Genomic DNA, 21,870 nt, shown 5'->3' with positions numbered 1-21,870 from the left:
AGCAGAGCGTGGGAGGTGGGTGGCCAGAAGGCAGCCCCTCCAGCTTCCCAGGGGAGCCCCCAGGAGAAGGTAGATGACTTTTACGGCAGGACATGACTTCCACAGTTCAGCCCGAAGAGTAAGTCATGAACACTTCCCAGTAATCTGTACCTGCCTCCCATCCCCCACTAACAGGTTAGGGACCCTCTGCCTAGGTTCTGAGCCATACATGACTTTCCCACGTTGCACAGCTAGGATTGGCAGAACCATGGTTAAAAATCCAGGATTCATCTACCACACTCTGACCCAGCCAGCCCAGACGGACAGCTAGAGCAGCGGCTCAGGTGCATCCCGGTGGCTCACCTGTAGCCCTCGGCACAGAGGCAGGCATAGCTGTTGACCTCGTCCACGCACTGAGCCCCATTCTGGCAGCGATGATCCCTGCAGTCGTCCTGATTCTCACTGCAGTTGTCACCCGCGTAACCTGGTGCACACTCACACCTGGGGGTGGGGGGTGGGGGTGTCAGCCACACAGCCCAGAGCCCAGGTGGCCAGGGCCCATACTGCGTGTTCATGTGACAGAGGACCTCAAGTCCCTGTGGAGACCACCAGGAGGCCAAAAAGAGTCCTGGATATAAAGGGGACCCAGCCCATCCTGAGAGTGTTTTCCAGCGTGAGAAGAGAGTTTATGTGGGGGTGGGGGGACCTGGATTGAGAGGGTGGAGTGTTGGAGGCTGCGACCTCACAAGCCACTCCTCCTGGCAAACTGCCAGGTATCATCTTGACTTGGTCACGGCCTCCAACAGTGGAGGCCCAGCAGCAGGAGGAAATGAGACTTTTGTTCCAGAGAACCTGCCTCCACATGCAAGGCCAACCCTCTTCTAACCTGCCCTGCTGCTCAGCTACTCCCTCCGTGCTCTCGCACAACCCCGGGCACATCATGGTCTTGCATCACATGGCTCAGCCACCCTCTTACCCAGACTCTCCAACTCTGTTGGGCCCATCCTTTAGCAGGGCATGTGCCTCTCAATAGGAACCTTGGCCCCAGGCCAGCCTCTAGCCTCCCAGCTCTCACCACATCACTGTCTCCCCCCAAATCTGTCTTGGCCAACCATTTGCCTATCAAATAAAGGGCACACGCTCTCTCCCCTTTCCAGTAATGGCCTTGCAAGACATTCCCTGTCCTGCAGCCTATCCGCTCCCCCCACCAAGCCCACACCTGCCAGATACAACTGTTGATTCTGGAGCACCCTCTGCATGGTGCAGCCAAGCCAATACCTCACCTCTAGTGAACACCACCCCTCACTGAGCAATCTCTTCTCTGAATCCCTTCTGAACTCCGAACTCCACTGTTCAACCACACAATGAGCAGATCAGTGCCCTTGCCTGGATTATTTTACTCATTCCTGAACTCAGTGTTTTTCAGGATCTAAGAAATATCTTTCAGCCCGCTGCCTACACACACACCACACACACACACACACACACATCAATTTGGTGCAACAATATTTATTCTTACCTTATAAAATGGTACATTGCTCTCTGACGTTTTGTTTTTTTAATGTTAACGACTTACCCAATTGATCACTATCTACTTAAATTGGGTCTTGAGTTGCATTTTGAAAAACTGTTACGGTAGCTGAACCACCACCCACTCCATCCATCCATCCATCCATCCATCCATCCATCCATCCACCTATCCACCCACCCAGTGACTGTGTATTGAATACTGTCTGGTTTCTAGGCACAGTGCTGAGTGTCAGTTCCATCTTGCCACCACACCAGGATAGGAAGTTGAGAGATGTGCACTGTATAACCCTGTGCTGCAGCCTGGGCCCAGGGCAAAGCACAGAACTCGTTCTCTGTGGCATGAAGGATGATGCCAGCTGTTCCAAAGCGGGTTAGTTGCCTGTTTGAAATCCTGCTCCATTCCACCCTCTGAGACACAGCATCTCTGAGGAGGATACCTGCCACCCAGTGTGTCCCTGGTCTGCCCTGCCACTGCAGGAGTGTAGCATCTGTCCATCATTTGTATGGAGGTTTGATGCAGCCCACTGATGGTGTATCCAGGCCTCAGTCATCTTCTGACACTAACTTTCTGCCCATGGATATCAGGCAGCTCTTGCTAGATGGCAGGCTTCCTAGGGGATTCCACCCAGCGATGACAATAATATAGGACAGCAATTCCGTGCCCAAACCTCCCGGGGCTGAACGGGCTCTGGAATTCAGAACTTCTTGGCATTGGTAAAATAGTCCATAAAACAGTGGATGATATAACCTGCTGAGGTGGTCAGAGGTGGCCCTATAAGCCGAAAAGTTTACATTTTGGTAGTAAAATCTGTACATATCCACACTCCATGAGATGAGCAACAAGTGGAAATGGCCTCATATCAGCCCAGCTCAGCCCTTCTTAACAAATATGTTCGGGTGAGGGCCTACTGTGCCTTCGGAAGAAGTTTTTGGTCTTTAGAGTTTCGTGGATTTTGTAATTGGGATAAACAGCTGTGGATCTGGAACAATTGACTCTGGGTGGAGAACTTGGATGCTGGACACAGAAGAAAGTGCTTGTCATATACTTTCTCACCTAATCATTGCAACCACCCCAGGAGGAAGCTGCTGCCACACAGCTGAAGATCTGAAACAGTGCAGCCAACTGATTCATTCGGGGTGATGATGCAGATAGGTCTCTCTGGCCAGAGTGGTACCCATACCCACCCTCTGCACCCTGCATCGCTGAGACCAAACCCTCTGACAGGTGAGAACAGGAGGGATGGGGAGAAGGCAGAGCCCAGACTGAAATCCCTGGCAATGGGTGCCACTGACCTGGGCCCATCTGGGGTGCCCACACACTGGGCCTCGTGCTGACATGGGTTCAGATCCGGGGAGCAGAAGTCCACCAGCTGCTCACAGGCCCTTCCTGGGGGAATAAGGAGCAAGAGGCAGGAGAGAAGCCAGGCCCAGCAGAACCTCCTCAGACACTGAGAAGGCCCCAGACCTGCCACCCACAGCACAGGGCTCCGGCGTGTGCTCTGGCCACACCATGCTTACCCGTGTACTGCAGGGGGCACCGGCAGGTGTAGTTGCCCACACCATCCACACAGATGCCTCCATTGGCACAGGCATGCTCCACACAGTCATCCGTGTTCACCTCACAGGTTGGTCCTTCAAAGCCGATGGGACAGGAGCACCTGTGGGGGATGGTAAGAGGGAGAGGCACAGATGGAAACCTGTGTCCCCACTCGATCATCATTCCACAGAATCAGGGTTTCTACTCTGGGCCAGGCCCTTGGCAGGGGCTGTTAAGGTAAGTTACAGGTGAACAAGACCCACACTGCCCTCAAGGGACTCAATCACAGTCTAGTGAAAAAGACCGGTGACTAGACCGGTGGGGAGTGTGGGGTGATAGACGTGCCTGAAACCAGGGTGTGGGCAGACAGGGGCAGAGGACAACTAACTCCTCCTTGGTGGGGTCGCCCAGGGCAGGTTTCCTGGAGGAGGGGACAAATTGACCTATTCAAGGACCCAGACAGAAGGAGCAGGAAGGGGAGGGAAGGCAGCAGGGCCAGAGGAATGTCCAAAAGCCTGACTTCCACGCACATCCTCCAGGAAGGGCCCTGCTCATCCACGCAGTTCAGGGGCAGCATGTGGAGCGCAGGCTTCAGGGAGAATGGGGCTGAGGGGGGCAGGAGCTGGGTTGTGGAGGGTCCTGGAGATCAGTGACCCTCAAACCAGGGTGATAACTTCCCCTGAGGCACCTGAGGTTTTCCAAGTGGTGTGAGGGTCAGAGAGAGGTCTGAGAAATTGACATCCCCCTCTTCAAATGTCCACACAGGCTCCTCCCTAAGCTGCTCTGTCCAGGACTCCCAAGTGCAAGGTGTGAGGCACCAAGTAAAACAACAACTGGGGACTCTGATGCGTAGAAAGCAGAACAAATGGTTTTGTAAGTCAAGAGGTTTCCGGTTCCGCATGTTGCAAGTGATGGGAGGCCTCACGGAACTCTCAGCTGACAGAGCATGAAAAATACCTTTGGTGATAGATCACTCTGGGGGTTTGGGTACATCAACTGGGAAGAGTTTCAAAGAACTGAGTGACATGGCTATAATAAAACTCCTCCTAATCCTGTTGGTGTATTTATGTGAACAAACTTTCCCAGCATTTACATCTATAAAAACAAAGCCAACAACCAGGGCTGTTGAGCCCTCTCCTGCTCTGTCCCATCACCCCTGGACACGTGAACCCATTCAGAGAAGAAAAGAACTCCAGAAAAGTACCCTGTCCATACCCTTAAGTTTCATTAAGGGACACAGTCTAGTAAGATTTACCTTCATGCATAATAACTACCAAGTTTCATCATGTGGTTTTCTTGTTTTGAATGATTGTATGTTATTGGCAATTGTCATGAAAACTCAAAAGAAGCTAATCAGACTTATGTTGACGAGAAATACCAAAAAGAAGACTTTACATGTTAACACTTAGACTCCTTGTTGGTGGCAGAGAAGCCAGCAGGTGCTCCCGAAGAGAAGACTGTGGGGCTTCAAATCCTAATACACTCTACAGAGAATGGGACGGGGGAGCATGATGGGAACACTAGCTCCAGGAGAAGGAAGGGGTGGGGGGAGCATTTCCCTGCATTCAGGGCATTTAAAAATGGTGTCAGATTGCAATGCTCTTCCCATTGCCACTGGAGGATAAGGAAAGAGTGACTAAGTGATCGTTTCATCTTTAAATATTAATAACATTCACACTATCTAAGACTTTATCTACATTGCAAAGAAAAATTAAATTTTATTTTGATGAAAAATTTTAGCTGTCAATCTAAGGACGGTGGTACGGGTTTATATTTGGGGGTGGGGGTTGGGGTCGGGTAAAGCCCTCTGAAGACCCCAGCTGCAGGGCATGTTCTGGGGTTTAATTTTAATGGCGTGTGGGTGGGGGTGGGTGGGCATGTTAAGCTGGGATAACAGGGTCACTTGGCATTGCAAAAAGCCCCTCTGGCGGGAGCCAAGGATAGAGCAGTGGGAGTGGGCAGGGGCCGGGGGAGCCTCCGGTGGAGGGGTGACTTAAGGAGGCACCCCCTTCTACCTGGAGGGCCCACCCGGGCGTCCCAGGCTGCAGGGCTGCTGAGTGCGAGGGGCCTCAGTCCCCGCGGAGGAGCGGAGCCGGGAGGGGAACGCTGCTGGGGCTGCGGCCCAGGCTGAGAGCAGGAGGAGGACGCGTTTCCAAGGCGACGCCGGGAGAGGCCTCTTAGACTTCCGTGTTTTACGTCTGGTAATTTGGGTTTGCAGAGGCAGGTTTGGCCATTTCTGCCGGTAGATTCAACATCATTTTCTCAAGAGCTAATTTATTGAGCGGCCAATTTATTTTCCAGCAACCAAACACTCTGTACTCTGGGAGGGTGAGGGGGTCGGTGGGGGCAGGAGGCGGAACAGATCGATGGGAGGGGCTTAGATGGTGACGTCAGCAGCCGCAGGACCTCAGAGAGAACTTGAGGTTGGACTCTGCACTCTACAGGGAAATGAGTGCTCATGGTGGGTCCAGAGGGCTGTCCCCTCTCTGCGGTGGTCAATGTGAGTCATGAGATCTGGGGAGAACCCCAGAGGGAATGATGGGGACTTGGCACCCCTTCTGGGCAGGCCTCACCCACCCAATGGCAGCCTCTGCTGTTCCTGGGGGTGCAGGGTGGCAGCTGGACAGGAGGGGCTGTCTACCCCACCTTCAGGCAAGTTGCACAGCCAGCACACTGTCCGGCTCAGAGCAGAGGTTTTGTGGTTGAACATAAATGAATCTTAGTTGTTCCCAGTCTGCTCCTGGCACTGCGTCCCAGTATCCTGCAAAGACCCTTCAGCGCCCAGTACCTTGTTAGAGCAAGAAGTGGGCTGTAGCAGGAAGTTGCAGAGCAGGCCCAAGCCCCAGCTCATCCATGAGCGCTTCCTTTGTGACTCTGGCCGTCCCCTGGGCACAGCTATGTCTCACAGCATTGTCTGCTCCCCCTGAGCCTCTACCCCCACCCATCTCCTGGAACACACGGAGGCCTGGGCCATCCCCTTGGGGGAAGTATAACACCAAGGTGTAGTTGCTGGTCCCATCAAAACATTCCCCCCACCCAGGCTCCTGCCCCCAGGCCACTCACGTGAAGCCACCATCCTGGCCCTCCTGGGCATGGCACGTCCCTCCATTGCCACAAGGGCTGCTGGAACAGCTGTCCAGGGATACCTCACAGTCTCGGCCCTGGAGGGAAAGGTCAGTGACAGGGACTCCAGGGAGACCTGGGGATTAGTGTGTTGAGTAGAGACAGCTAGCCCCTCAGTGGCTCAGCCCCCCTGTCCCAGGAGTTACTTATCATTCTTTCACCCACCCACCCATCCATCCATACGTTAGATCACTGATGACAGGCTCACTCAAGTGCCTGCTCTGAGCCAGGCACTGCTCTGGGTACTGAGGACAGCCTGGAAAACACGACAGACCCAACCTTGCCTGTCTGTGCCCCACAGTGTATGCCCTCCCAGCTTCGTCCACTCACCTTATAGCCACTAGGGCAGGCACACCTGTACACCTCCAGGGGATCATTGTGGCAAGTGCCCTGGTTCTGGCATGGAATGGACAAGCAGGGATCACACTTGGCTTGGACAGCTAGAGTAGGAGGACCTGTGGAGGATTTAGGAGGATATAAGCATAGAGAGTGGAAGGAGCGGCACAAGTCTGGGCCCGGAAACCTCAAGCCCTGAGAAGCCTAACTTTGTTGAATGGTGGGACGTCTTCTCCCCAAGGAGACTCTTGCCCCTCACTGTGTTTTCTCAGGATCATACCTGCCCCCTGCACCGTCCACTTGTCCAGCCTGTGGACCCTCCTTTGTAACATGGGCCAATACTGGGTTGGAAGGACTACATGAGCCACACACATGACAGTTAGGGCCAGGTCATCAGTATGTGAGTGGCATGGTCATTATTCCTGAAGTCAGCTGACATTCCCTCTGCCCCCTCACACCCTCACGCCTGCTGCCTCCTGACCAGGTTGATGAAAGGTGGCCACCTCAGTAGAGAGCGAGCATGGTGCCTGAGGGGAGGCCACATCAGGGTCCATATGCCTTCAAGTTGTTCTTCTCCAAGCCTAAAGCAGGAAAGACCCTTCCTGTCACCTCCCTGACTACAGCAGGCCCCTCTCTAGCCCCTTCAGGTCTCACTGGCTGTAGAAGTGGGTGGAGAAGCCAGGGGCTGTGCTACTGGGTGTCACCTATGAGGGGCATTAGGATCTCAATAGAATAAACAGGAGAACCAGGCCAGTTAACTCAGGTTAGCCCATAAGGCTTCTTCTGGAAGGGGTGGAGTATTGGTTCTGCTGAAGAGCCAGGAGCACCAAAAGAAAAATCCTTTTCATAAGCTGAGGGGACACCAGGGGGACTTCCACAGCACAGGTGGGGTTTGTTCCCTGACCTGGGTGCCAGCTACCTGGGCAGTTAAGTTAGTGAAGAGTCACTGGGCTCTTCAAATCAGGTGTACTTTTCTGTATGCAGGTGGTAGTTCAATAAAAAGTTAAAAAACAGGGCTGTGGCTGTGGCTCAGTGGTGGAGCACTTGCCTAGCACGTGGGAGGCACTGGGTTCCATCCTCAGTGCAACATAAAAATAAATAAAATAAGGGATTGTGTCCATCTACAACTAAAAAAAAAGTTAAAAACAGTGCCAACCCCACCCCATTCAATAAATACTGAGCACACGTAGTGTAATTGGCTGGCTCCCAAGAGCCATGCCACAGAGACGGCCCCTCTGAACTGTTGCTGCTGTAACAGCCTCCTACACCCAGGGTGGTCCGTGGCCTCCTCATTAACCTATGGCTGTCAGTTTCATTTCCGATCGTGGCCTCTGAGAGCAAGGGCCGCGCCCCCAAATCCCTGGGGCCCTCCCCCACTGGCCCCCTCCGCACAAAGCTAGGTCTGGCACAGCGGCTCAGCCACCTGTCTATGCCGGGCAGGGCCTCGGGGGCTCCGCCATCGGCCAGTCAGTCAATCAAGCCCTGAGCAAGTATTTACAGGGGCGCGAGGTGAGCGGCCCCAGAGCCAAGCCAGAAGGAGCCGCCAGTCACGCTCAGGCTGTTTTCTGCAAATGTCAAGAGAGCCGCAGCTGGTCCTCAGCTCCACCGGGACCAAGGTTTAAGCTAATTGGCAGGCGCAGTTTCTAGCCCTGAAGGCCGAGCGCTGGCCCTGCTGAGGCTGGGCGCTTCCAGAAACACTGCTGCTATTTTTATCTTTCTTACATAAACACCGAAAGGATTAAAGCCCTGGTGGCCTTGTTCCTTGTCTGTCAGGACTGGAAGGTAGCCATCCTCACAAACAGCAGGTGCCTCTTTCCTGTCACCAGAACCCCACCCAGCGGTCACCACAAGGACACAGGAGTGTCTGGAAGCCTCCCCACACTGGGCGAATCTTGGGGTCCCTGGCAGCAGGAGGTGGGGTTGTAACGGCACCCACCACCCTTCTCTCATGCTCTGGGACTCACCTTGGCATTCAAACTTCTTGGCAGGCGTGGTGAGCAGCAGCTTGCCCTCCATGTCTGAGGGCCCAGCGCAGCGGGCAATGCCTGGTTCTTTGTAGCCAGTCTTCACCCAGCTGGACAGCCAACGGAGGTGGCAGTCACAGTACAGGGGGTTGGCACCAATGGCCCTGGGAGAAAGATCAGAGAGAAGGAGCCATTACGGCTTCAGGGGGTCTTTCACCCAGTGAGCCCCTAAGGTCCCAAACACAGTGCCAAGAGCTGGCAAAAAAAATTTTTAGCAGCCCCTAATTTACAAGCATTGAGTGTATAGCTGGTGCCATTTTAAAGTCTTCGTATGCATCATCTCAGTCTTCACCACCCTCTATGATCCTCATTTGACTTGTGCAGAAACTGGGGCTCTGAGAGGTTGAGGAACGAGCCCAAGATCTCACAGAGAAAGGGGCTGCTGGGACCAGAGTCTACGAATGCTTTACCTCCTGTGGTCACAGGAGAGAAATCAACCAACATTCATTGTTGTGATGAGATAGCTACTTTTCACATAGAAAAAGCATAGAGTCTTCTCACTAACCCCAAGTTTTCTTCAAGCTGTGGGAACTGAGCCTTGCATGGAGTTAGTAATTTCCCTGGGGTCACATGACTAGTGAAGAGTGGCCCCTGGATCCAGACCCAGAGCTCTCTGCCTCGGAAGCCCATACTCTTTTATTTTTCTTTTCAATTTTTGTTAAACAAAAAAACACAGGGATGCATCTCATCTTGAGCCCCTTTGAAATGCTGTAGACAAAACAAAAGTCTCTGCCCCACAGAACACTGTGAATGGATTAAGTGCCACTGAACTATACGCATTTAAAAGGTTAATTTTATGTTATGTAAAATTTCATGTTATGTAAAATTTCACCTCAATTTATGTCAAAAAAACATTCCTATGTTAGTGATGGGCGTGCAAAATGGTATGCTTCCAGGAGGAGAAATTTGTGATATTTCAAATTACCAAGGTGGTTGCTTTTCTCCCAATTCTGTTTCTGGGAGTTTCACAGACACACACACACACACACACACACACACACACTCACGCAAAGACATCCGTGTGACCGCATTGTCATTGAAATGACAGTGCAACTGTGGCCCTTTAAGAGGTGATGCAGACAGGAAGGCTCTGTGCTCACTCTCCTGGGGCAGGCATGGGGTCCCAATGGAAGGGATCAGTTTGGGCTTATTTCCTCTCTGCTTCTCGGCGCTCACTTGTGCTTCCACCACGTCATGACACACGCGCTCTCTGACTTCCCAGCCTATAGAACCATGAGCCAAATCAACTTCTGTTGTTTGGAGTTTCCCAGTGGGTGGTATTCTTTTAAAGCAGCAGAAAATGGACAGAAACCACTGCTCATCAGCGAGTGAGCAATTAAATAAACTGTTACATCCACATTACCCAGAAAAGCCCATCCCCTGCTGTCACTGCCCTCCACAGAGGGACTCACAGTCACCACGTGCGGGCATGCAGCCCCCCAGTCCTTTCCCACATTGAAGCACGTGGTTCCTCCCCGCATGCTCTCTTCTGAGCTGTTGCTGAACAGCACGCCTTGGAAATCTTCCAGGTCTGCGTATGCGGAGCCACCTCATTTTGTCAAACTGCTTCCTACTATCCCAGAGAATGGCTACCCCGTGGTCTAATGAGCGGTTTCCCTGTTGCTGGACCGTCTGGTAGTTCTAACAGCGGTGAACGCTCTTGTATTTGTCTCTGTGAGGTGTGAGCACTTCTCTAGAACAGATGCTTGGAAGCCGAATTCCAGAAGTCCATGTCAGATGTCAATAGCTGCCCCCGGCATGCTGTATCCACTTATTCTGGCCACCCAGCTAAGGCCGGGCCTGTGCACACCCTAGCATGGGCACCCACACTGTACATTGCCACTTCCTAACATTTCTACCAATCCAGTGAGCCAGCTCAGAATCTTTGCCCTAAGCCACACAAGAGACAGACATGGACAAGACATGGGTGTGGGGAAAAGAAGAGGCCCGAGTTCTTTGATTCAGCAAATACTAAAATTAGGGCCTTGTGCCTGAAGTTCAGCATCACCCATGTTACTTTGAAAATATAAGGTTGGATAATGTCCATGACAATGGGCAATTCATTAAGTCCCCAATGGATGCACTGCCGTTTCCCACCTGTTTCTGGGCAACACAGAGGAAGTGGACCCCCCCTAAGATGTGCACAATCTGATACAAATAACAGCGGCTCTGAACAGGAATTCCCCAAAATAGCACAGCAGGTGATGTGCAATCTTATAAAACAGGCTGAACCAACTCTGGACTCCAGCCCCACCGCAGTTGCTCCCTGCCCAGGTGACCTTGAGCAGCTCATTCAACATCTCTGGGGCTTACTTTATGATTCAATAAAGAGCCTGTGACCGAGCAGGGAAGGAAAGACAAGCACATATAACCTAAAATGGGTGCTGAGGGAATCGCATAGCCTGGAAAAAAGGCAGGGTCGACCTAGACACATGTTCAATTTTTTTCTATCCTTATATGCTGACAGCATCCATCCTGGCTAATGGGACAGGACAGACACCATCCTCTTTCCACTGAGCAGTAACAGGGCCTCTCAGATGTGGAGGGAGGTCAGACACTGAGTTTTGTTTTTGTTTTTTGGTACCAGGGATTGAATCCAGGGGTGCTTAGCCACTGATCACATCCTCAGCCCCCCTTTTTAAAAATATTTTATTAGAGACAGGGTCTCACTGAGTTGCTTAAGGCCTCACTAAGTTACCGAGACTGGCTTTGAACTCACGATCCTCCTGCCTCAGCTTCCTGAGCTATTGGGATTACAGGAGTGCGCCACTGCACCCAGCTTAGACACTGAATTTTTGAAGCTATACAGCATGTTTAAAAAAAAAAGGCTTTTACCTAATTAGAATAAGATATAATTTTATAATTTTTATAATTTTATCAAAAGAGATTCTACTATCATGTATAACTCAGAAGGACCAATAAGAAAAATCCTCAGAACAAAATATTGGTATACTGTTTCCCTCACATACTAAGAGAGAGAGAAAAGAAGTTGAAGTTTACATAATCATATTATTTAATAAAGGGAGATTATTTCTTTAAAAAATGGCTTCTAAAAATAACAGGAATACATACCTTGTGGTATATTTTAAATAAATGCATTAGAAAAATTTTATATTAATAAAAGTATAATATAACTCAATTCAAAAGATAGAAATACAGAATTGGTAGTGCATTACAAGAAGCATAGTCCTGTAATGAGACAGGAGTTAAAAATTTATTAGGAATGGCTGTTTCTTTCAGTCCTGTAGCTCACTAGATAAAATGTCAAGAAGATTGAGTCTGAGGCCATTGTGAATGTGGGGGCCCTTGATGTCTCCTAGGATCTTCACAAATTCCCAGATGGGTACAGGTGTTTGCCCATAAGTAGTAGCAAAGCTGGATCTCAAATATAAGTGTCCTTCCCCCACTCTTAATAATACAAATTATGGGACGAGAGCCATAGAAAACCTATTCAAAAGCATTGATCCTGGGCTGGGGTTATGGCTCAGCGGTAGAGTGCTTGCCTTGCATGTACAAGGTACTGGGTTGGATCCTCAGCACCACATAAAAAATAAATGAACAAAATAAAGTTATTGTGTCCATCTACAACTAAAAAAAAAAAGGCTTTGATCCTGGCTTGATACATAAATGGTCTTTCTTGTTTCTGTATTGAGCAGATTCTGATCCACACCTGGATTCAACAATTCAAGTTTTAATTTATCCACAGCTGGATTTCTGTAGCTAAGGACCATCTTATCATCTCAGTGGTACTTGTCATTCACTTTCAGCTGGGAACTGTTTTTTTTCCCCAATGAAAATTACAGTGAAGAACAATTTATACATGTTAATCATAAAAGAAAATTGTTATGAACTCAGTGGGATGTGGAGAGACACAGGCCTAATGGAGACAGAGCTGTGGGCCCAGCAGCCAGGACACTTGTCAATCCAAAAGGACTGTGGCTTCAGGTACTCATCCCAGCAAAAGTATAAATAACCCTGTGCTGTTGATCTCTGGGACAGCCTGGACATAGCTGAAATAGAAGCTATTGGTGTCAAGATTCTACCCAGTCTCTATTAATGTCCCTGGCCTGAAGTGGCTTTCTCCTGGCCTGGGCTAGCAAGCTCCTAAAGTCTCCTCCACCCAAGCCACACCTTCTCTGCCCATCCTACTCTTAGGCAATTTATTTGTGTGTAGCACAGTCTCCTTTTTCTGGACTGGAGAGTACAGAAGCAGTCCCTTGAAGACTGGAGCCACTAAGTCCCAGCAGGGCTGGATACTTCCAACTCCTGTGTACATATTTGAACACTGAATCATTTATTCCTCATTACATCAAATAATAAATACTAGTGTGACGATTATCATGATTATGAATTCGTTGCTGTTCTGTTGTATGGGCATGCCATAGCTTACTTAGTCATTCCTTATTGATTTTCACACCTAGTTCTTAATGAATTTAGAATTCTAGCTTTCTTGTCTATAACAGATTAGAGTCTGCAAAATGCAGGATTATAGTAATGAACAATGACAACAAGGAAACTTAGCATAGAATTGGCATTGCCCAGGGGCCCAGGTACTGAAGGCCTGGTCCCAGCCCTTGGCACTACTGGGAGGTGGTGGTACATTTAGGAGATGAGGCCTAATAAAGGAAGTTAGGTCATGGGGGGCATGTCCCTCAGGGGATATTAGAACCTTGACCTCTCTACTTCCTCTTTCTTTGCTTCCTAGATGCCATAAGGTGAGCTTCTTCCACAGTCTCCCACCACCATGTGCTGCCTTGCCACAGGCACAAAAGCAATATGGCCAACTGACCATGAATAGAAACCTCTGAAACCATGGACCAAAATAAACCTTCCCTCTCTTTAAGATGATTATTTTAATTATTTTGTGATGGTCACAGAAAGATGATTAACACAGGTGGATGAATAGTTAGAAAACAGATGAAAAATGAGCTAACTGCTAAGTAAAGATAAAAGTAGACAGCAGCCATGAGATGTGCAGGAGACGGAAACCCAGGACAGGAGGAGCACTCGCACTCATGGTATGTTTGAATCACAAAGGGCCTTGGGAATAGTGTTTGTAATGATGAAAGAAGAGTGGCTCCGAATGCTGGAATGCTGAGGCAGGAAGATGGCGAGTTCAAAACCAGCCTCAGCAACAATGAGGCATAAGCAACTCAGTGAGACCCTGTCTCTAAATAAAATACAAAATAGGGCTGGGGATGTGGCTCAGTGGTCAAGTGCCCCTGAGTTCAATCCCCGGTACCAAAGAGAGACAAAGGGCGGGGGGGGGGGGGGGGAGAGAGAGAGAGGTCTAAAGAACAAACTGTCAAAAATCCCACTGCAAGTTGTTGGAAGGACCCAACTCCATAGTCCAGATTTCTAGTTCGTGGGGTTTGAATGTGATGAACCAGTGCTTTACTGCACCCTTGCCCCACACCCCGCTCCTCTGCGACCAGTGCAGAGGAGAGGGCTGGCAAACATCACATGGGGAAGAGAGCGCTTCTTAGAACGTTAGCACTTTCAGGAGGCAGGAACAAGGTTCAGACTCAGTTTTTCCAGCTTCAGGTTTTTTTTGTTTGTTCAGAACATGTGTCGTTTGTTCATTTCCCATTTAGAAATCAAAGCCCCTAGATTTTGAGCTGGAGACAACATTAGAAAGTACTTGGGAGGTATTCACTTCTCATGAAGAAAGAGGAAAAGTAACCAACTACAGATTTAAACACCAAGCAGAAGAATTACATTAAGAAGGAAGCCAAAGGTGGGAGAGGTGGACTGGATCCTGAGGGTCTGGCCTGGCAAGCGAGAGGCTGAAGCAGTGGCAGAAGCCGCGTCACACAGCTCATGAGTATGCAAAGGAGGCTGAGCTGTCCCAGAGCAGCAGCAGCTCCTCGTCTCCAGTACAGACAAGCACAAGTCCTCTCTGGAGACCAGCGTCTCCCATGTAGGTCCTGAGAAATTTCTAAAGATTAATGTCAACCCAAAATAAGCTCACATTCAAAAATTAACAATCACAGATGGGAAACAAGCCCTCGTGAATTCAAGTCAGCAGGAACAACAAACAACACTGCCCCTTCCTGGCTTGTGTCCACAGCCAGCATCTCTAACACATCTCACTCCTGCCTCTTCCGGTCCCCTGCAGCCTCTATGTCACCAGTGACTTCATTCTCTCACAATTCCATCCTATCTATAAGATGAAATCCAAACTCCTTAGCATGGTACAAAACGCCCTTCACAACAGAATTCCAATGTCCCTTCCCAAACTCAGTTCTTCCCATCCTACATTCTTCCCCAACCCAAACTCTTTCTTCTATGCTGGACAGGAACATCCCTGAAAATGCCATCTGCTTTCTGAAGCCTTTTCACTTGATTCTTCTTCCTGGATGCCCTTCTAGTCTTCTCCAAATGGTAAACTCCTGCTATAGTTTGGATCTGGAATGTTCCCTAAAGGCTGGTGCATTACAGGCTTGGTCCCCAGCTGCTGGTGCTATTGGGAGGTGGTAAAAATTTCAGGAGGTGGGGCCTTGTTGGAGGAAGTGACCACTGTGAGTGCAACTTTGAGGAGGGTACCAGCACTCCATTCCTCCTCTTTCTCCTTGCTTCCTGGCTGCCATGAGAGGAGCAACTGTGCTCCACCATGTGCTCCCTGCCATGATGTTCTGCCTCACCAAAGACCCAAAGTGAGGAAGCCAAGTGACCATGGACTGAAATATCTGAAACTATAAGCCAAAATATATCTTTCTTCCTTTAAGTTGATTTTCTCAGGTGTTTTGTTACAGCAACAGAAAAGCCACCACACTCCTGATACCTTTTCAATGACAACATAAATGGCACCTCCTCTGTGAAGCTCCTCAGACTTCCCCTTAGTCATTTTTCCCTTCAGACTCCTTTATAATATCTAGATGATCACAGAGGGCAGAAATTTGTTAGTAAATTCTTCAGCACTTGACTCACTCTGTTTTCCCAGAATATATTTATTGAGGCAATAAAAAAATAGTGAGCTTTGGAATCAGACACACCTAAGTTCCAATCCTGTCTGTCATTTCCTAGCTTTAGGACCTGGAACAGTTGTTTAACTTTTCAGAACCTACCACCATAAAATGGAAATAATAGATCCTGTCACTTTGGACAAGGCCCCTTACCCCTCCCATTTCCATGGTAGACATCATTAATCAATCACTGCACTCTTCCCCCTAAGTTCAGACCAGCCCTGGAATTTTTAGTGCAATGTTCAGGGCGGTTCCAGCCAATCACACAGAGCTGGCACATAATACAAAACCTGTTTCTCATTTTGGTCATGGAGTAAACAAGACACCACAGTAGAGCACTTAATATAGTATTTGACTCAAGCAGATTTTCAAAGAGTGACACCTATTTTATTTCTTCAAGTCTAAGATTGTCAGATACATCGCATATGTAACATGCTTTGGGAGGGGTTGGGAAACATTACCATATTAAATATACATATAACTTTAAGATACACTCTGATTTTATTTATGTATTCATTATTTTTATGATTTTTTATTGTCACTGTTACTGGGGATTGAACCCAGGGACACTCTACTACTGAGAGCTACACCCCCAGACCTATTTTTTATTATACTTTTTTAGTTGTAGATGGACACAAAGTCTTTATTTTATTTGTTTATTTTTATGTGGTGCTGAGGATCGAACCCAGTGCCTCACACGTGCCAGGCAAGCGCTCTACCACTGAGCTACACCTCCAGTCCCTTTATTTTTTATTTTGCTAAGTTCCTGAGGCTGGTGTCAAACTTGGGATCCTCCTACCTCAGCCTCCTGAGTAGCTAGGACTACAGGTATGTGCCACTGAGCCTGGCAAGACACACTTGATTTCAGAGATTAAAATCTGGGAAAGGTAAGTCCCAGAATGGGAAAATCTAGTTAGATGGTTGAATGAATGAACTTCTAGAGAGACGCCGGTGACCCTAAGAGCCCTTCTGATCAGCAATGCCTGCCCACCCAGGCCCTGGGTGTGGGTGGAGAGACAAAGGGTCTGCCAATCAGGGTGCCAGCCACGGTCCATATATACTCCCCAGCCAGTGGCACCAAGGAATGCCAGGAAAGACGTCTGCTTGGACCCACCCCAGCCTCCAGAGGGGGTGGCCCTGCCCCAGCACAGCGCTTTTTTACTTCTCCACTTTTTATGTGCTAAAATATATATCACATATATTGTATTTCAACCGTTTTGAATGTACAGTTAGGAATGTGGATTCCATTCAGAGTGTTGGGCAACAGTCACCACCGTCCATTTCCAAAACATTTTCCTCACCCTAAACAGAACGTTGAGCTCATTAAACACTGGTACCCAGCCTGGCCCCCAGCCCTGGCCCCACCATTTTCCTTTCTGCCTCTAGGAATGTGACTGTTCTGAGACGCTCACGTCAGTAGAATAATCTATACTTGTCCCTGGGGTCTGGCTTATTTCAGTGGTGTGTTTCTCGGGTTCACCCGCACTGTGGCCATATCAGAACTGATTAGTTTTGGGGGATTCTCCCCTGTTGGACGTCTCTGCCACGTCCTGCTTCTCTCTTCCTCTGTGGATGGACTTGGGGTATTTCCACTTTGCTCTACTGTGAACAATGTTGTAATGGACTCCGGCCATTGGCATAGAAGCATTTGTTCGAAATCCTGATTTTGGCTCTTTTGAGTACGTACCTGGGAGTGGACCTGCCGGGTCGTAGGTGGTTCTGTGTTTAGCTCTTAGAGCAGTCAAGCCTACCCCTCTCTCTCTCTCCTTATTTTATTTATTTATTTGGTGGTGCACTATAATTGCACATAATAGTCCGCTCTTTGTGGCATATTTGTATACACACATAACAATTTGGTCAATTTAATTGCCCAGCGCCTTCTTTCCTCCTCCCCTCCTCCCTCCCCAGGGTCCCCTTTCTCCATTTTACTACTGCTTTTAAAGAATCCTCATGGCACGGCCAGCTAAGTGGTTTGGGAAGCAATTCAATGTCCATTATGTCACTTTGGGAGGTAGAAAATGTCTGGAACTTATCTTTCATGGTGTGAAGTTAACAGCATGGGCACTGGGCTCAGAACCCTGACCACCCACCAGCCGCACAACTCTGGGCAAGCTAGCTTCTCACTCTCCCTGGGCCTGCTTCCTCACGTGCAGGGGAACGGTACCTGTGTATAGGACTAGTGTGAGGGTCGCAGCAGCTGACCCAAGTGAAGTGTTTAGCAATCAGAAAATGGCCAGCTCTACCTTGGCCCTGGCTTGTGGAGAACTGTTCTGACCAGTGCTGTGACCGGTGGACCACTGAGTGCCTGAGGGACTGAGGCTGCACAGGGACATTGTGGCAATCTGAGAAGCTGGGGTCTCCCTCAGAACCCAAGTTTTGTTAAAATCCAATGAGGCCCAAGAATGGGGCTTTTGCTACTCACAGATGAGACAGGGAGGTCACGTCTGCAAAGATGCCCTCTGGGAGGGTGGCAACATCATTGCCGTGGAGGGACCTGAGGAGAGAAGAAGCTGCTGGTGCCTGGTCCAGAGACAGGGACAGGAGCCCCAGTGGAGGGGCAGTCCCAGTTCTCTCCTGAGAAGGGACAAGCTGTCCTCCAGCTCTCTCTGTCAGTGCAAGGAGGGAGGTGGCCTTCAGCCCAGAGACCCTGCCCTGTTGGCCCCAGTGAAGGAGGAGGGAGCCCTGAATAGTCCTGGAGGACCCCCCTGTCCCCCAGTCCTTCGGGAGGACTCTTTTCGTCATCAAAAATAATTCAAGCAGCAGGTTTGCATCGCCGATTGGACTGGTGCGCCTGAAAGCCCTCCCTCTCTTAGCTTGAGAGGTTTGATAAAGAAGTTCATGCGGCCAGCCATGGGTCAGGGCTGGAGGAATGTCACCTTGCTCCCCGGTGGGGCTGACAGCGGCTGTCATGATAGACACAACAGAAGGCTTTGGTCACATGGCAAAACCTTAAGTAGGAACTTCTGGAAAAGGTGCCCACATCTCTTGCAAGCCAAACATTTTCAATCTGAATAGGAGGCTGTTCAGATGCAGTAAAGGGCTACCCTATCTTGGGACACCCCTCCCCCCACACACCCCAGATTCATCTGGGGGGTGACAGCAACCCCCTTTCTCACATCCTTTCCCATTCAGGACTTCGCTTCTGTAGGGGCTTGCACGCAGGTGTTCTGGACTCCCACCTGAACACAGCATTAGTCCTGCCTGGGCCCCAGACACAGGGGCTTTGCTGCCCACCAGGTGGCAGCAGGGCCCCAGGGGAGTGGATTCCTGGAGGAATGAATTCTGAGGGGACTTACAGCAGGCGCAGGGAGCGGAGCCCCTGGAAGGCCAGAGGAGGGATGCACTGGAGGGCATTGTAGCTGAGGATCCTGTGGGAGGGAGGGAGGGACAGTCGATGACGGAGAGGAAGGTACCATTTCTACTCATCTCATAGATGAGGAAACCGAGGCTCCAGGTAGTGAAAAGAACTTCCTCAAGGCCATGTTATTAAGTTATTGGGGGGATTGTCATTAAGATTCTCAGTTTCGGGGGGGCTGGGGTTGTGGCTCAGAGGTAGAGAGCTTGCCTAGCACACGTGAGGCCCTGGATTCGATCCTCAGCACCACATAAAAATAAAGGTATTGTGTCCACCTACAGCTAAAAAATATATATATTAAAAAAAAGATTCTCAGTTTCCACAGTTCACACATTAAACCACCTCTCAAAATGCTTTCAGAGAAATGATTCCATTCAAGGAAGACAAGCAGATGAAGAAGGGAGATGATACCTGCAACAGCCCCACCCTGGACATCACCCTGCGTCCACCCACTGATGAATGGAGGAACAGACTGGGCACATTCATGCCCGGGAATACTGCTGAGCAGTGAGAAGGAAGGGACCACCGGTGTGTATGAATCTCAGGATCATTAGGCTAAGCCACAAAAGCCAAGCCAAAAAGAGCTTGTTTTATAAATGGTTACATAAAACTTTAAAAAAATGCAAACTAATTATAATGACAGAAAACAGATCACTTATCGAATGGGGCTGGGGGTTGGGAGAAGTGCAAAGGGACATCAGGGGTCCACTTTTTATTGTGGTTAGTTTCCTGGGTGTGTGCATATGTCAAAATTTATCAAGTTCTACACTTTAATGCAGGCAGTTTGTTGTATGTTAACTATACTTTAGTAAAATTACTTTTTTTTTTTTGAGCACTAAGGATTGGACCCAGGGGCACTCTACCACTGAACCACATCCCCAGCTCATTTTATTTTATTTTTTTATGTTGAGATAGGATCTTGCTAAGTTGCTGAGGGTCTCACTAAGATGCCCAGACTGGCTTGAACTTGTGATTCTCCCACCTCTGCCTCCCGAGTCTCCAGGATTATAGAAGCTCTTTTTAAAAACAGTAAGATATTAAACAGATCACCAAAGACCTTTCTTATGCCGGAAGCAAAAACCAAAAAAAAAAAAAAAGCAAGATAAATGAGCTGTCCATATTACAGGAAAGGCCAGGCGTGGTGGCTCACACCTGTAATTCCAGTGGCTGGAGATGCTGAGGCAGGAAGATCGCGAATTCAAAACCAACCTCAGCAACAGCAAGGTGCTAAGCAACTCAGTCAGCCCCTGTCTCTAAATAAAATACAAAATAGGGCTGGGGGTTTGGCTCAGTGGTCGAGCGCCCCTGAGTTCAATCCCCAGTACCTGCCCCCCTCCTCCTCAAAAAAAAAAAAAAAAAAAGACATATCACAGGAAAGGGTCTGTCCTCCTTGTGGCTGGCAGGGTCACTCAGACCAGGACTTGTCCGCCTGGGCGTATTGACAGTTCTTGGTCTTGGGGACCATCCTGTGCACTGAGGGGTGTTTGGCAGCCTCCCTGGCCTTTGCCCACTAGATGTCAGCAGCACCCTCCCTCCAAGTTGTGACAACTACACACGTTTCCAGACATTGCCAAATGTCCCTGGAGGGCAGGATCTATAGCTTGGGAACACAGCCCTAGACAGAGGTGGCTTCCACATACACTGGCTCACAAAGGGCCTTTTCAAGGCTAAATCTCCCCAAGAAGGAGCAAATTGCCAAGGTGTCAGGAAGCCTGGGGAGTGGGGACCAGCTGACTAGCAGGTCCTGGGGCAGGTAAGTGCAGGTGAGGAACCAGATCAGGTCTTGCTGGCCTCAGCCCACCTTCTCCTCTAGAGACTGGCTGGGTCCGGACCCCCTTCCCTTTCCGGAAACTGGCTCTACCGTTTGACCTAGACAGCAGCCTGGGAAAATCCCTGTTTGTGGTGCATCGTAAGGAACATGACGTGCTGGGAAAGCAAATGAGATGCACTCTTTTTTTAAAAAAAAAAAAAATGTTTTAGTTGTAGTTGGACACAATACTTTTATTTATGTGGTAAGGACTGAACCCAGCATTCCGCACGTGCTAAGCAAGCGCTCTACCACTGAGCCACAATCCCAGCCCCAAAAGAGATGCACTCTTAAGCACCAGGAAAATAATAGGGATGCTTCTTAATACCTTCTGATAAATTACTTGGAATATAATTAGAGATCACATGAAATTTCTTAGGATAGGTGCATAAAAATGTTCAGAGAGTCTCTGCTGACAACAAGCCAAGTTGGAAATGACCCAATACCCATTGATAATAGAGTGAATGAGGGAAGTATGGCAATGAAAAAAGTAACAGCAATGAAAATGACTAGATTGCAGCTGCACACAACAGGATGGGTCTCACAGACATAATAATGTCGAGCAAAAGGGCTTCTATTTGGCTTAGATTTAAAAAAATGCTCTGTACGTTTTAATGTAGTAGAATTAAATGGTGATGTTTAGAAATGCATATGTAGATGACAATACTACAGAGAAAATCAATAAGTTATCATCATCAGGTCAGGATGGGGGCTATGTTGGGTGGGGTGGGCGGAGGGAGCAGTAATGACAGGGATGGGGCTTTTGAAGTGCTAACATGGCTCTGTTTCTGACTTAGGTGTCTACACATGTGCTAGCTTGATCATTATTTGTTAAACGGTGCCATTTATATTTTTGCACTTTTCCATATGTGCTGTATTTCACAAAGAAAGATATGTTTACACTTGATCTTAGACAAAAGGCTGAGGAGACACAATGAGAGATGTTTTTTAAAAGTCTCTCTGCAGGGGAGGGAGTCTGCACATGATCCTATGAGTAACCAGGGAGCAATGCCCAGAATAATAAGGCTGAAGCCAGGCCCCCTATACCCCCACCCAGGCCCTGCTGGGACTCACAGAGTGGTCAGCTGGCTCATGTTGGTGAAGGAGGAATTGCTTAAGGTACTGATCTTGTTATTACTCAGGTCCCTGGAAAAAGCAAGAGCATCATCATTTGCAAAGAGAGAACTTAATCCCAGGTCAGGGCCCTCCCCCAC

The 21,870-nt window shown here is 49.0% G+C and overlaps 1 protein-coding gene and 1 long non-coding RNA gene across 2 annotated transcripts in view; one reads left to right on the top strand and one right to left on the bottom strand.

Moving 5' to 3' along the window:
* Window positions 1–21,870, bottom strand: part of Slit1 (slit guidance ligand 1) — a 154,010-nt gene that overhangs the window by 8,279 nt on the left and 123,861 nt on the right. The window contains exons 23-31 of the mRNA XM_027930103.2: window positions 21,731–21,802; window positions 18,791–18,862; window positions 17,917–17,988; window positions 8,470–8,633; window positions 6,500–6,624; window positions 6,110–6,207; window positions 3,028–3,167; window positions 2,803–2,896; window positions 343–480 (exon numbers count right to left, since the gene is read on the bottom strand). Coding sequence (XP_027785904.2) covers window positions 343–480; window positions 2,803–2,896; window positions 3,028–3,167; window positions 6,110–6,207; window positions 6,500–6,624; window positions 8,470–8,633; window positions 17,917–17,988; window positions 18,791–18,862; window positions 21,731–21,802 — 975 coding nt within the window. The remainder of the gene's footprint in view (window positions 1–342; window positions 481–2,802; window positions 2,897–3,027; window positions 3,168–6,109; window positions 6,208–6,499; window positions 6,625–8,469; window positions 8,634–17,916; window positions 17,989–18,790; window positions 18,863–21,730; window positions 21,803–21,870) is intronic.
* Window positions 2,747–4,101, top strand: LOC139705415 (uncharacterized). Its single transcript, XR_011707303.1, has 2 exons — window positions 2,747–3,283; window positions 3,812–4,101. It is a non-coding gene; the product is annotated as an uncharacterized lncRNA (long non-coding RNA).

The sequence above is a fragment of the Marmota flaviventris genome, chromosome 4, assembly GCF_047511675.1.
Source record: "Marmota flaviventris isolate mMarFla1 chromosome 4, mMarFla1.hap1, whole genome shotgun sequence".
Lineage (NCBI taxonomy): Eukaryota > Metazoa > Chordata > Mammalia > Rodentia > Sciuridae > Marmota > Marmota flaviventris.
Note: the sequence above shows the minus strand (reverse complement) of the source record. Positions and strands in the feature narration are given on the sequence as shown.